The 14,621-nt window shown below is 39.9% G+C and overlaps 1 protein-coding gene across 3 annotated transcripts in view; it reads right to left on the bottom strand.

Annotated features, from left to right (window-relative positions):
• The window catches only part of LEO1 (LEO1 homolog, Paf1/RNA polymerase II complex component), a 33,048-nt gene that overhangs the window by 1,769 nt on the left and 16,658 nt on the right, over positions 1-14,621 (bottom strand). For all 3 annotated transcript variants that reach the window (XM_010977168.3, XM_031453050.2, XM_031453049.2), the window contains 6 exons: positions 13,921-14,005; positions 10,857-10,951; positions 10,191-10,325; positions 8,899-9,034; positions 6,821-7,007; positions 4,274-4,371 (listed from right to left, as the gene is read on the bottom strand). In XM_010977168.3, the coding sequence (XP_010975470.1) occupies positions 4,274-4,371; positions 6,821-7,007; positions 8,899-9,034; positions 10,191-10,325; positions 10,857-10,951; positions 13,921-14,005 (736 nt within the window). The remainder of the gene's footprint in view (positions 1-4,273; positions 4,372-6,820; positions 7,008-8,898; positions 9,035-10,190; positions 10,326-10,856; positions 10,952-13,920; positions 14,006-14,621) is intronic.

The following is a 14,621-nucleotide window of genomic DNA, read 5'->3' as shown; positions in this document are numbered from 1 at the left end:
CCAGGACTGAGTTCCCCGGCAGCTACAGGCAGGAACAGTAAGCATGCAGGCCTGCCGCTCCCAGGACTTCGAAAGTGAGCGGCAACCTTCAGGAGACTTCATTTTGTGAAATTAGGGATGTGGGATTCTGCCTTCCTGAATTTAGCGGGAATAAGTCCCTGTGCCATGTAAATGCAACAAATGACAAAAGCACTCAGATGAACATAAAGCTTGCTAATATAGCCACAAATACAGGTCCCTATAGACATAGGAACAGGCAGCCCAGTTATGAAGGAGCCATCTTCTGTAAACTCACATTATAAACCAGCTCCCAGAGTTTAAAACAAAATATACCTAAAAATATACATAAAGAAGGGTGTCAAAGTGTAAGAGACCAACACCAAGAGTGTCAAGGCTTCCAGGGAAACACATTCAGAATCCCAATCACGGGAAAGCCCCACACCAGAGGGGCAGCTGGGACCACCCTGGTCCCAAGTCGCTGATGGCTCCATGAACAGAGGGGGCTCTAACAGGCGAGGCAGGGCTGCCAAGGGGGGAGTGGGGGTTCCATGAGGCAGAGGGAAGGAGGAGGGAAGAGAGACGCAGAGAAACCAGACCACCGACACCACATCCTGGCCAGTCCTCGGCAGGTCACCTCTTTCGCACAAGAAAGCTTGTGCGTGACGCCCTTCCTTCCCGCTGTCTGCATGTTCCTTTTCACGTTCCTTACCCCCTTCCAGTGTTTCTCCTCCTACCCATCCTTTTATTTTTGGAGTAATTTAGGTTTTCTAAAGTTTTCACTGCTTACAAAAATAAGGGAAGATAAGAAGCTCCATTTTCCTCCTCCTTTGTAACTTAGACCCTGACTCACCGCAAGCACCGTGATACCCACTTTCATATCTGTTACTCACTATCATACCGCGACCTTACAGGGCAGCGAGCATAAACCCTACAGAACACGTGAGGAACGTGGACATGTGAGATGACTCGCTCAAGGCCATATAAGCTGTAAGGGGTAGCTCCAAGATTCGGCAATCCAGCTCATTCTAATCCACACCCACGCCCTTTCTACCACATCAGGGAATGTCCCAGTAGCATGGCGGCTTGGGGTCTGAGGTCAGGTCTCGCTGTACCTCAGAGGAATGCCTAGGCTCACAGCGCGTGGGTGGGGTTTAGTGTGCAATTAAGGAGAGGGACCTCGGGATATGACCCCATTTCTCTTCTCTCCCCTTGTAACCCAAGCCAGGGTAACTTGAACTGGGGCGATAAGGGGAGAAAGAGGCAGAGGTTGGGAGGTGTAGGCAGAAGTAAAATTAAAATCTTCATTGTCAGGAAAGGGGAAGGGAGGGGTTACAGGAAGACGTAATAGCGAGTACTTCAGTGAGGAGGGTAGAGGGGAGCTCCTGGAACAGACAGATAGGAGGCATTTGCAAGAGACATTTTTAAGTCAGGCAGTTACAAGTCTGCAACTGCCCAGCCTAGAAGAAGGCTATTTGATGAATCACATTTTAAAGATCATCTCTCAGAATACTAGGAATAAACAGAAGTCCCTTGGCACTTTTCAATTTTCATTCAGTTTCTGCTTGCCAAGAAATAAAACAGCGTCTGCTTAGATGAAGATTCCTGTTTGCCAATGGTTCAACACACTGTAAATGCATCATTAAGATGTTTTCTATCTAATTTAAAACAAATATGTTGCAGAATAATTTAACAATTTTTGTCCAGTTATCTTCCATAGCATGCCACTTCCAAGAATGACTGGAAAATATTAAAGGTTGTGATTAACAAACAATAATGCAAGAACAAAATTCTGTTTCATAGGAGAAAAGAGCTCAAAGAAGCTCACAGTTCACAGAAGGCCAAAATGATCAAAACACATTAAAATCATGAATAAAAGGAACCCAACAATGTTCCTGCAACACAACAGAACAATCCTTTGACTAACCATCCCACTGAAAATAACAATGAAAAAATATAAACAAACCACTGTGATGGCAAGAAAATAAGGTATAATCAGAGGCAGAAAATTCAGTGAAAGCAAGAACTCACAGAGAGAAGCAAAGCACTGAAGCAGGCTTTCTCTTGAAGGCATTTCCCTAACTGTGCGAACGTGAGCTTTGGATTTTATGCCGCGCAGAGTGCTGAGGACAGGAGACAAAGGCCAAGTGGAATAGATAAAGCAGACCCCAAAGGACTGTATCTTTAGTGTTAAGGTGACCTAGAAGTAAGCTGAGGCCCATTTCTCTGAGGCAGGGGTCAGCACAACTTTTTGATAAAGGGCCTGATAGTAAATGTCTTAGGCTTTACAAGACAGATGGTTTCTGTTGCAGCTAATCAATTCTGTCACTGTAGAAGAAAAACATCCACAGACAATACATAAATGAATAAGCACGAGTGGTTTCCAAAAAACCTTTATTTGAAAAAACAGGTGGCAGGCCAGATTAGGTCAGTGGAATGTAATTTGCCAATCCCTGTTCTAAATGACTGCAAGGCTAATTTGTAATCTCAAACATTAGAACTAATTAACAGGGAATTAAAATTTAAAATTCTAGGAGAATTCATAACCACAAGTCAGAACTCATACTTCCAATAAAACTAAAAAGACTTTATTCCTAAGACTATAAAGTGGTCGGGCAGCAGATGCCTGGCAGAAGCAGATACATGTCATCTTTGGGGGAATCCATCAATCTAGGCTACATAAATTCCCACTGATCTGAGCTAAGCAAATCAATAGTTTAATCACAGAACACATGGAGAAATAAGTCATCACGAAATAGAGTGAACAGAAGTAACAGGCAGTAAAATCACACATGTAAAGACTTCAGACGTTAGAATTATCAGATATAAAAGACCCATACATGTAGGCTTAAGATATTTAAAGGCATAAAAAAGCAGAAATTGAAAAATATTAGATAGGAGGAGGAGTTTTAAAAATGACCAATTTATAAAAGAAATTAAACCTCTAGAAATAAAAATTAAAATAATTAAATTAAAAATGTAATGAAAGAAAGATTAACAACATATTAGACACAGCTGAAGAAAGAAGAAATGAGCTAGAACACCCAGAATATAGAGACAAAAACCTGAAAAATATGAAATACAGACTGAGAGTCATGGAGGATAAAGTGAAAAAGAATAACATGCATCTAATCAGAGTTTCATGAAGAAAGGAAAGACAGAATGGTACAGAAGTAGTATCTGAAGAATAGTTGGCTGAGAAATTTTCAGAACCAGTGAAAGATACCAATCTACAGATTCAGGAAGTCTAATGAATCCCAAATAGAAAAATAAAGAGAGATACAAAATAGATACCACAGTAAAATTCAAGAACACCAAAGATAACAACAATCTAAAAAGACTTAAATAAATAAGTCCTGGGGATATAACGTACAGCACACAGACTATAGTTCATAACACTGTACTGTAAAGTTAAAGTCACTAAGAGCATAGATCTTACAAGTTCTCATCACAAGAAAAAAAAAATGTGTAACTATTGTGACTCATTGTGCTGATCATTTTGCAATATGTACACATACCGATCAAATCATTACATTGTACACCAGAACTACTACAATGCTATATAAGTAACATATACAATGCTATATATTTATGTAATCTATATGTTCTATAATTTATACAACATAAAATATGTATTATATATAATTTACATGTTATCTAATTAACATATAATGTCAATTATATCTCAAAAAAATACTTAAAATTTCACAGCACCTGTACTGTTATAATTCGAAAAGAATATGGTTAAAAATACAAGTTAAAATTCCTCTGGAATTTTTATTATTTCAATAATAGATGGAAATGCATTTTACCGAATCACTCAATGCTATTTCAAATATCAGTTCATCTAATTAAAAAGAAAACAGGTTTTTTCTATCATAACAATTATGTCTCTAATTTTAAAAATACATTGAAAATAAACAAAAAGAGAAAAAGAAGAGATATACTGTCTGATCTACCCACTCTAATGATTTCTCGTTCTCTAGTGGAGCCCTGCTATCTCAGGGCCACGTGTCTTTTCCCACAGGCCTTTGCATCTACCTGGCAGGCCCACCCTAACAATCTTCAACTCCCAGCAAGAGGGCACCTTCTCTGGGCACAGATGTCAGACCCTTCTCTGGGCCACTCCCAGTCCTGTTACTGCATTTATCTCACTGAGTTTCAGTGAAGTGTGTAGACTTAAGTCTGTACTCTTGGGCTGTGAGCTCCTCTTCATTCCAGGATTTGACTTACAGGTACAAGGTAAACCTCTAGAACTGAATAAATTTGGTCTTACCTCATCACTGGTGAGTTTTTTTGCTTTGAGTAATCTCTGAGCCTTATCTTCTTCTGATCCCTCATCACTGTCTGACGAATAGATTCTGGCTCGTTCCTCTGAAAGCAAAGGAATAAGATTTGTGAGTGACTTTCAAAGAAAGTTTTCTATTCATTCTTGGTTTTTTTTCTGATGGATACCTTTAGTTCCTTCTGTACATTTTTTCCAGAGGAAACAAATAATTAATTTTTTTTTATTTAAAGGTAAATACAAGTTTAAATATGTTGAAATCAAGCACTTATTCTCTCAAAACATAAGCAGATTTATCTGATCACTTTTAAACATTAAAAAGGCTTGGGTGCAAGATGATTAAAGAGACCACTACTCTTCCAAAATAAGTTTTTAAAGCCTAAGGCAGTCTTTCACTGGAGTAACAGTTAATTCCAAAGTAAGATTTGAAAATAAAAGCAAGAGGTGGTTTCCTGGTCCTGCAAAGAGCACTTGTTGCCTGGTGGACATTTCAAAGGGAGGTGTTGATAAGTAACAGTCTACACTGATGCCCAAGCCCAGGTGAACCGCAGGTCGAATGAGAGCAGCTGAGGTCAGAGCAGCCCCTCACCTCAGAACCCAGAGCCCTCCCTTCCTCCCAGCTCCCTGCCTGTCTGACTACTGGACAGAACTGTACGCTGATGAACTTGTCTTAGACTTTTTAATCTCTGGGGAACTGATACTAAATAACTCTCCCCTGTTGAAAATATCCTCAATGGTTTTTGTTTTTATTTAGTTTATTTATTGCCACAATCTTTTCTGTGGGAAACTGGCACTAACAAAAAATAAAAAGTCTCTGTACTACAGTCCCGAAACAAATAATAAGTAGGTAGGAAGGGTGTAATAGTTCACTAGAACAAATGCAGTCACTGTAAAAACAAAAAAAAAAAAAAAAGAGAGAGAGAGAGAGAGAAAGGACTTTCATAGGAAGGTCAGAAAAGGGGGAAATTGGGTGTTCTTATAATTTATCATTCTAACAGGGCAAACCCTTACATTGTACAGTGATTCCCAAAGCTCTATCAAAGCTAATCTGGGGAGGATTAGATCCTCATTTCACAGATGGGAAACACAGTATTCAGAGATATGAAGTCACTTGCCCGGAGCTGATGAGTGGTAAGAACACTGACAATAGTTTTCGGTAACATTTATTTAGTACTTGTTATATGCCAAGCATTAGAAGAACTACTTTATATGTATTATATCACTTAATTCTCAAAATAACCTCATGGTGTAAATGCTATTGCCAATAGGTTGTGTTTTTCCTACTGAGGTAACAGAAGGGAGGTATTATAACTTTCCAAAAGTCATCCAACTAAAAAGTGGCAGAGCTGAGATCAGAGCCAGCAGACTCAGGAGTCCAACCCAAGTCTTCCACCTTCAGGCTCAGTCTGCTTTTAAGCATGACATTTTGCTGCTGGCTATGGAGAAACTTCTGGAGGCAATCTTGTGGCTGAGACAGATGCCTCAGAAGTCTGATCACCTTGGTTCCAGAACTGTCTATGTACTGACTGAATGTCTTTGGGAAAGCCAATCAACCTCTCAAAGACTCTGTTTCCTCAATAAGAACAAGACAAAAATTCATTTTGCTAAGTGAATTAAGCAGCACAGAGAAAGACAAATGCTGTATGATCTCACTTACATGTGAGATTTAAAAAAACAAAAACAAAAAAACAAGCTCATAGATACAGAGAAGAGATTAGTGGTTTGCCAGAGGTGTGGTACTCAGGGTGGGGGAAAAGGATGAAGGGAGTCAAAAGGCACAAATTCCAGTTACAAGTCCTGGGGATGTAATGTACAGTGTGTTGACTAAAGTTGATGATATTGAACTGCATATTTCAAAGTTGCTAAGAGAGCAGATCTTAAAAGTTCCTATCATAAGAAAAAAAATCCTGCAACTACCTTTGGTGGCAGAAGTTAACTAGACTTATTATGGTGATCATTTCACAACATACACAAATATCCAATTATTAGGTTGTACACCTGAAACTTTAATATAATGTTATTAGTTTAGTACTCAATTTAAGAACAAGACAATAGTAGTAACTGGGTCACAACACTGTTATGAGGGTCAAATGGGATACACGTTTGAGTGTTTGCCTGGGATTTAGCATGTGCTGAATAAATAAATGTTAACCAGTATAAATTACTTGTACTTGTGAAAGAAGGGAATGTGCGATGGAGTACTTAAAGAAAACACATGTATTTCCTGAACTTCTTGATTCCTAGAGGGTAATAAAAAAAAAGTTGAGCAAAGTTCCAAATATAATTGGCAGGCTTTCAAACCAGAAAGCAGAAGCTTCAGGGACAAGTCTGAAAGTCAAAGCACAAGCAGCTTCTACCCTTTCAGGCTCACCAGAAAGAGTTCCACAATGACTAGCCCTTTAGACTTTGAAATGTCTCACTCATTAACGCTGGTTCCTTAAACATAAAATATCCAGTGACTCAGCATTCAGAGTATGCTGAATGCAAAGATAATTCCTGGACCCAAAATGATGAAATTTAATTTCTGCACAAACTCACCTCGAATGCCCCCTTTGTATCGGTTTTTAATGGCGGCCAAGCTGATGGACTCCTCGCCTTCCTCCTCCTCGTCGTATCGGTCAGGTTCCAGGTAACTAGCACTCAGACCCCGCTGGTGCTGTTTCTCTCTCATTCGGCGCTGCTGAGATTCCCTACGAATAGAAGCCCTCAAACGTTCTTCTTCTTTCTGTAAAGAAGCAAATAAACTACTGAACTTGAAAAAAAAAAATGAACTGGCTTAGCGCCCACTTGAAACTATTTCACTATAAAGGACACATAAATGCCTAGCCCAGGATAACACCCACTCCCTGTCCTGGATACAGTTCTCTCCATCCGACACCTCTGTTAACCAGACACGGGCATCGTCTTATTTGGTTCTAAGGCGTGAAGACAACACAAGGGTGAAGGACAGAGGTTCCCTCACACCAACCGCCCCATCGGAACAGGCACAGGTTCGGCCGTGGGCTCAGCCGTGTCCCCTGTGCTGCCCGTCAGAGCCCAGCCAGCCGCCACCCAGCAGGTGCCTGAGGCAGGCGGTTTCTCTTCGCCCCTGCGACGGACACCTGACTTGCCCAGGCTCCACCAAACTACCGTGGTGCCCAGATATTCCTGTCTGGGCCCCTCAACCCAGAGAGCTCCCCACAGCTCCTGACGGCAGGATGCAGGATGGGGAGGTTCTGGGGAGGTCCCTGAGCCCCAAAGTAGAACTTTCGTTCCTGTCCATCAGCCTGGCGGTCCACACGATGGGGTTCACACGGCAGGGCCGGGGAGAGGTCAGGGATATTCTGGCATTTCTTTGATTCCTCATTTAATTGCTCTGTATTACTGCATACAACTCTAATTCTGTTGCTAGGCATGGTTTCATTAAGTAGTATGTGGCTGTATGGAGTATAGTGTAAAAAACCAGTGTCAGCAGTCAGGGATTAAGAACCAACTAGCTGACTCCTTTTGCATTTCCACGGAAGCTGGGGGAAGTGAAGGAGGGCCTGGGGGATCTCCCAAGGTGATCCTGGAGTATGCAGGTCCCTCCAGCTCCCCTACCTTCAGAAGAAAAGGGAGGGAAATGGAGCAAGAAGTGAGACTCCAAAGTCAATGCCCCATACACCAGTGGGTTAGGCACTGCTACAGAATATGACGGAGTTAACCTGCCTTGTGAACAAAATATATAGGCAAGGACCCAGGGGCAAAAAAACTTCAGCTGATGGCAAGATTAGTTAAAAAAAAAAAAAAAGTCTTGAGGCAACTAGAGTGTTTTATCCTCACTATGCCCTGCTGCACTAAGGAATTACATTGCATGAAGCAGGCAGGGCAGTGGCCAAGATCTAGCAGGGATCAGAGAAGGCAAAGAATGAGACTGCCGCACTGCCCAGCTTCCCAGACCAAGTGCTGCAGGGAAGGCCAACGGTGTCGATACAAGCACACGCTCCATTGCTTAGTGGCAATGCCCCAGTATTGAGTTTGTACCTAACTGACAGTTAAGTCAAATTTGAAAATCTACCAGGTAGAATGTTATAAACTGACCTTAAAAACCACAAGCTATTCTTTGCCTGATTTTCCTTTAGGCATTCCCCCATTCAAACTTCTGGTCTATTTATGTTTTATTTAGACTAAATCACTAGCATTTATGCTGGTTTTTGACATGCACTCTAAACCAGACATGGATGATTTGATCATCCTTGAAATTATCTGTGAAAGTTCAGTCACTAGTTAGCCAAACTCAGGACCTGGTGGGAGAGAACCCAAGCCAGGGTCTGTTTTAGGACCATCACCATATCATCCGCTTGCCAAATGCTTAGGAAGTGATTCCAGCTCCCTGTTCATGCCAGCTGCAAGGAGAAAGGGTCAGCCAATAAGAGATGATGAGCAACACTTTGGGAAATGTCATTTTTTTTTGAGTAAAAGTAAATTTATTAGAGAGATGTTCACAGGGAAGGGGGCGGCGGGGGGTTTAAAGTACAAGTAGATACACACTCCACAGACAGAATACAGGCCATTTTGGAAGGCAAGAGAGAGAGCATGACTTGCGAAATGTTATTCTTAACATACCAAAATTTCAGGATAAAGCTCAGGCAACATACCTTAATCATCTCTGTGCGCTGACATTCAGGATCACGACCAGCCATTGGTAAGATTCTGATCTTCTGCGTCTTTGAACATCTATCTGCAAGTGACAGGGTCATCTTTCTATGTGTGGCACTGTCTGTAGAGTGAGGTCTGCAGGAAATGAACAAAAACACCTGTTTATCAAATACATTTGTGAGCCAGTCATATCAACACCACCAAAACAGGGGGCCAGTGACCATTTCCTATTCTCTAGAAAAAACAGGCAGGGACACAAAACAATATACTAGGCAGGGACTCTGAACTTTCTTCATTCTGTAGCTCACTAAAATATTCTTATCTCACAAGTAAAATGAAATACAGAAAGCTGCAGTGAAAAAGTCTTGCACAGCACAGTCATCCTCTAGAAGCAGTAAATGGATGGGTTCAAGCAGCATTTATTCATTGCATACTGAGTTTACTGAATACAGCTAAGCACTGTGTTTTTGTATTTTACATGTTGTATGACTTCACTGTCATAGCTCCTCTATGAGGTAATTTTTACATTTTATTTCTCAGGAAACTGAGGCAAAGAAAAGTTGATAAAGTTGCACAGTCATGCAAGTGGAAATGGGACTCAGATACACATCTGATTGCAAAGCCTTTAATTTTGACCACTACAATTCTCAAAAATCGAAGTCACCATTGAGAATACCGTGCCCTCCCTAAAGGTAAGCATTACACAAGGAGGATGGTCTGCTTAGAATCAAGAAAAGAAAAACATGAGCATTTCACTGTAGTGCCTACGCTGTCTAGAGAAGGGGAACACTCTCACCAGCTGACCTGAGGATCCCGGGTGGCTTAGGAGACACATGCCTGGACTGGTAATGGATACAGCAGCCTGAAGAGCGAGATGACCTCAACCTCCACACCCATCAACTTACTGCCTTTCCTCTGATCGTGTGCACACTAACAACCTCAAATTATCAGTCAGCCTCCCAGATCAATGTTACAAAAAAGAAAGACACACTGACCAGCAAGTATTCTTGGGCCTCTTGACAATTAGAGTAATCACTGGAATTAATAAACTGACATTCTGCCTTACCTAACAGTCTCTTGTAAGTTTGGCTGGCATGACCCAGTTCCCTGTGAAACAGCAACTTTTAGTGTCCCAGACAAAATAAGCCTTTGAACCTTCAGAGCTGAGGACCACATCTTGGTCTTCGGTGAACTAAACTGTGAGGTTATGTCCATCAGGAGTCAGGCATTTTGAACATCTACATTTCACTACTTTTACTGTAACAAATAATACATTGATGAGAAGAGTTACCTGAATGTGAGTTTGGTCTTAAAGACGGCTTGTCCCTGTAGACCCGTGCCTTGTCTTATAAAAAGGTGGTTGTGATCGCCCTGCAGCGGAGCCTTGTAAACATCAAACACCTCGTTGCCTAAATGCAGGGACATGCTGAAAAGAAGGAACACTTGACATGTTAGCCATAAAGCTTTCATTCTACCATTTTACTTCACTTAAAATGTGATTCAACCGTTGCTTTCTCTCTTTACACAGAATTCAGGGGGAGACTAAAGAAGGCCTGATGTGGAAAACGACCGAAATAGAAGTAAAACACGCTGCACGTTCATGTTCAGACGTGAAACATGCTGTGACATTCACTCAGCCTCTATGACCTTCTCAGTGAACGGTGGTTTTACTAAAGCGTCAACTTACAGTGAGCAGAACACACGGGGAGGGGAGCTGGTCTAACTTTTCCAGAATACTGTGCTGCAGCCAAAGAGGATGATCACATTTTTGCAGCCTGCTTTTAATGTCTTCCACCAGCCTGTGTGACCCTCAACTGCCTATGTATTTCTCCCAGGTTTTCTACACAACGCCAGGGACTAAACAATGGAAATTCTTTAATAAGAGGTGTACCCTGAATAAGGTCTTATTCTAAAACTTGATCCCTCTCAGGCACATTCCGAGTATTTCCATGCTCACCTCCCATCTGACCACTTGACTATCCGAGCATTGCTTTCTTTAATTTCATTTCCTTCTTCATCCCGGCGTATCCTCCATCTTATAGTATTTTCTACCTGTTTTAAAACACAAGTGCCTTAGAACACTGTAGTTTATGCCTCTTCTCTCCTCAAGAGACACATAATCAGAGCATAAGCATGCACAGAAAGTGACAGAAAAACAGACGTTGAAACCATCTTGTCTTAATCACCTAGAGATGTTGGATAAAGTTATCAGGGGTAAAAAATGCTTCAGTGGATTTCTGAGCTTCTTAGTGCTGAAACCACAGAGGGAGCTCAGTGCCAAAGTATATGAGCAGATGCTTAATCTGTAGTAGCCTGTATAAGTTTTAAGACATAGAAAGAGCTAGGAGGACAAGAAATAAGGCTCGAGGCCATATGAGACAGCAGTTTAGAATTGAGACTCCCTATATAAAGCAGGCTCTCTCATAGAGCTAAAAACCCAATAAATGTGGGACAAAAAACTCTGCCTACTGGCCTAGGGAGACAGGGAAGCTTCCCACATACGGATAAGGAAAAAGCAGCATCTTATGAAAATAAAAAAAATGCAGGTATGAGCAGATTTAGAGTCTAACTTAATGTTAGTTTTAAGCGTGGCAAACACCAGGCAGATTTGGAAAATATTCAAGAGCTTCCTAAAATGAAAATCACTGTTCTTGAAATTAAAAGCTCAATGGGACTTCCAGGAAAATATAGCACACTAAATGCATGTAGTTTATCCCTGCTGCTTCCTGGAAACGCACTAAAAAAACAGTGAAGAATTAAAAAAGGATACGCTACAGGGATAAAGAGAATGGGAATTAAGATGGCATCAAAGAGAAGTCAACATTTTGAAAATCTGAGCCCAGACTTCCCTATGCCTGTGCCACCCCCCAGCCCTAAAAGCAGCTGCCCCCACTGTCACTTAGATTTTCCAGATCTCCTCTGTTAGCTGCAAATGCCTCTGCAATTGGGTCCTAATGCTTTCCTTCCACTCTTCCCCCTGCCTTCTTTATTCCTCACTAGATAAACAGCTTAGAAGCTGGCAGATTAAAGAGTTTAGTAATAGTCATGAATTAACTATGATGCCATATCTGAGATTTTTCTTCAAATAGTCTGGGTAAGGTGGGGTGGGGAATACAGGTGAAATGAGGTGTCCCAACCGACAACCACTGAAGCGAGGGATGGGTCCATGAGAGTTTATTATACTATTCTCACTATATTTGTATCTGTTTAAATTATTCTTTAATAAAGGAAACAAAACAAAATGATTTGTTACTATTCCTGCCTTCCCTCTCATACAAAACAGGTTAGCCACATATAAATATGAAAACACATATGGGCCACTATTAACTGAGAACCATTTTGAAAAATGTTTCCTATTATATAGGGAGATTCAAATAATAATGAAGCTATGATAGGATACACTGCTAGGTCTCACCCCATTGGGATGAAAAACATATTAAAGTACTATAAAGACAGCAGACCTCACAGAGGTACATAAATGGTACCTGGTTCTTTGTCCCTTAAAGAATTAATTACACCACCAACTGACTCTAACTCACTGAATGGTCAGCCTAGTCTCAAGAACAACACTCAAGGAACCAAGGGTCCAGGTACACACGAAGGTTTTAAAAAAACAGCAGCCTGTTATACACTTACATTCTGTACTCTAAGCACCAAGGTTTTAGAGTTAAATATTTATTTCTAAACTTTGATGCTTATACTACAGTCTGCTATTACATGGTCTTAAAATATATAGATATATGACATTCACTGACATATCATGATAGAATGTAAGGGGAAAATGCAAAAAAATCAATAAAACCTAAATACATAAGGAACTATCACATTAATTTATATAAATGATGGGAAACAAAAGCAGTAGAATAATGCCAGAGGCACTAAAACAGGCATAAAAAATTCATAATGCTAACCCCAAATCAATAGATTGACATGTTCTGAAGAAAAATATTAAGAGATACCCTAATGGGGAGCAGGGCAGGGGTAGGGGGTGGGAAGCAAGAAAAAGAACAGCAAAAATAAAAAACCAGTCTAAGCACTATACCTGTTACCTGTGTGACTTTAACAGAGTTACTGGTGCCTGTTTATCACCACTTTCTCATTTGATTTACAATTCCATTAAGAAGGAAGAATAGTGAAATTTCACTGAAAAGCTTTTGAAGGCCCATGTGTTTTAGGGGAACCATTTTTACATCAAGGTTTTTTGTGTACTTGTGGATCTATCACACTTAAAGAAATGGAATTATTTTAAAAGTTCAGCCCCCGAATTCTAAGAATGCCAGATTGCCAGTTCTTAACATTCTACAAGCATGTACAATATCCACCAAAAAATAAAGTATTGACAGATAATCCTTCGGATTTAAGAATTTAAAATGCATAGCTCCAGTTGCAATGTCATGAGTTCAACTGCTTCTTGTTCTTTGCTACAACTCAGCTCAGAAACATCTGCTTAAACTTACATCCTCCTTGATTAAAGGAAGATTAGAGGCCCTCCTTGGATAGAGGTAACCAGATAGTACAAGGTATCAAAGAGAAGCATTAATAGGAATTTAGTACAATAACATTTTCTCTTAGCAGTGAACAAGAACAGTGGGAAGAATACAAAGAGAGCCATACGGTGAAGTATTAGGTACTAGAAATTAATTCTAGAAATAAATTTGTATATGATTTGTTTATCCCTAGATCAAAAAGCCTGAAGAATTTCCCCTTGCAGGAAGCTGCTAGAACTTAACCCACAGTAGATACGGAGGTGGGTTCCAAACACTAAACCACAGTACAACTTATTCTGAAGGAAGTAGCTAATTTTGAAAGCATTAAAAAAGTCTAACAGTGAGAAAAGTGACACTTCTACAGATAAAAAGCTATATATTTTCTTTCTAAAAATATTCTGAAAAGGTAGACAATTTATTTGCTGATAAAACAGGAAACATAGAAAATCATTTTCAAAAGCTCAAATCTCAAGTTAAGATCCTCAGGTTTTACTTTATAAAAAAAAAAGGAAGGAGTAAAGCACAGAATAGCACCTTTAATTTCAACCTGGTTCGACCTTCTTCATCCAGCATTTCCTCATCTTCAAATTCATCTTCATAATATTGAGGATCAAAAGGTCTACAAATTGGTTTTAAAATATACTATTAATTATACTTTTAAGGAATATTATTACTGTTATATAACAACTCTCTCTATAATATACACTATTATACTAAAAAAATCGTAATTCAAAATCATAATGGTCAGATAGCTTCATGTTCAACTTTAAGGAAGTATTCAAATCACTGCACCTCCTTGAAATTTGGTGTTAATACATATTGCTTGAAGTAAATTGCAAGCTAGGCTAAATATTCAAAATAGTCTTTATTCTTATGTAAATCTTCCGAAGAGTAGGCCACACATGCTCTAGCTTTCCACATCATTTTGCTTAGGGAAAAAATTTTAAATTGCACGCGAGCTTGCATGTTACTTAGTGAATAATACCCATCAACACCGTTTAACAATCCAAAAGCATTAGTTTTTCAATCCACAACAGCTGTTACAATGGACATTAGCAATTTCTCTAGCAAATTTTACCACTCTCAGTTTCAGCTTTTTCAGGGCTCCACTAGTCAAAAACACCCAAAGACCTAAGCTATCTGTTAATTCATAAGAAAGTATCAAACTGCTAAAAACAATTACAAGCATTAAGTCTCTTTACCAATAGTCCATACTTTTTCCATCACAGGATATA

The sequence above is a fragment of the Camelus dromedarius genome, chromosome 5 (genome assembly GCF_036321535.1).
Source record: "Camelus dromedarius isolate mCamDro1 chromosome 5, mCamDro1.pat, whole genome shotgun sequence".
NCBI classification, from domain to species: domain Eukaryota; kingdom Metazoa; phylum Chordata; class Mammalia; order Artiodactyla; family Camelidae; genus Camelus; species Camelus dromedarius.
Note: the sequence above shows the minus strand (reverse complement) of the source record. Positions and strands in the feature narration are given on the sequence as shown.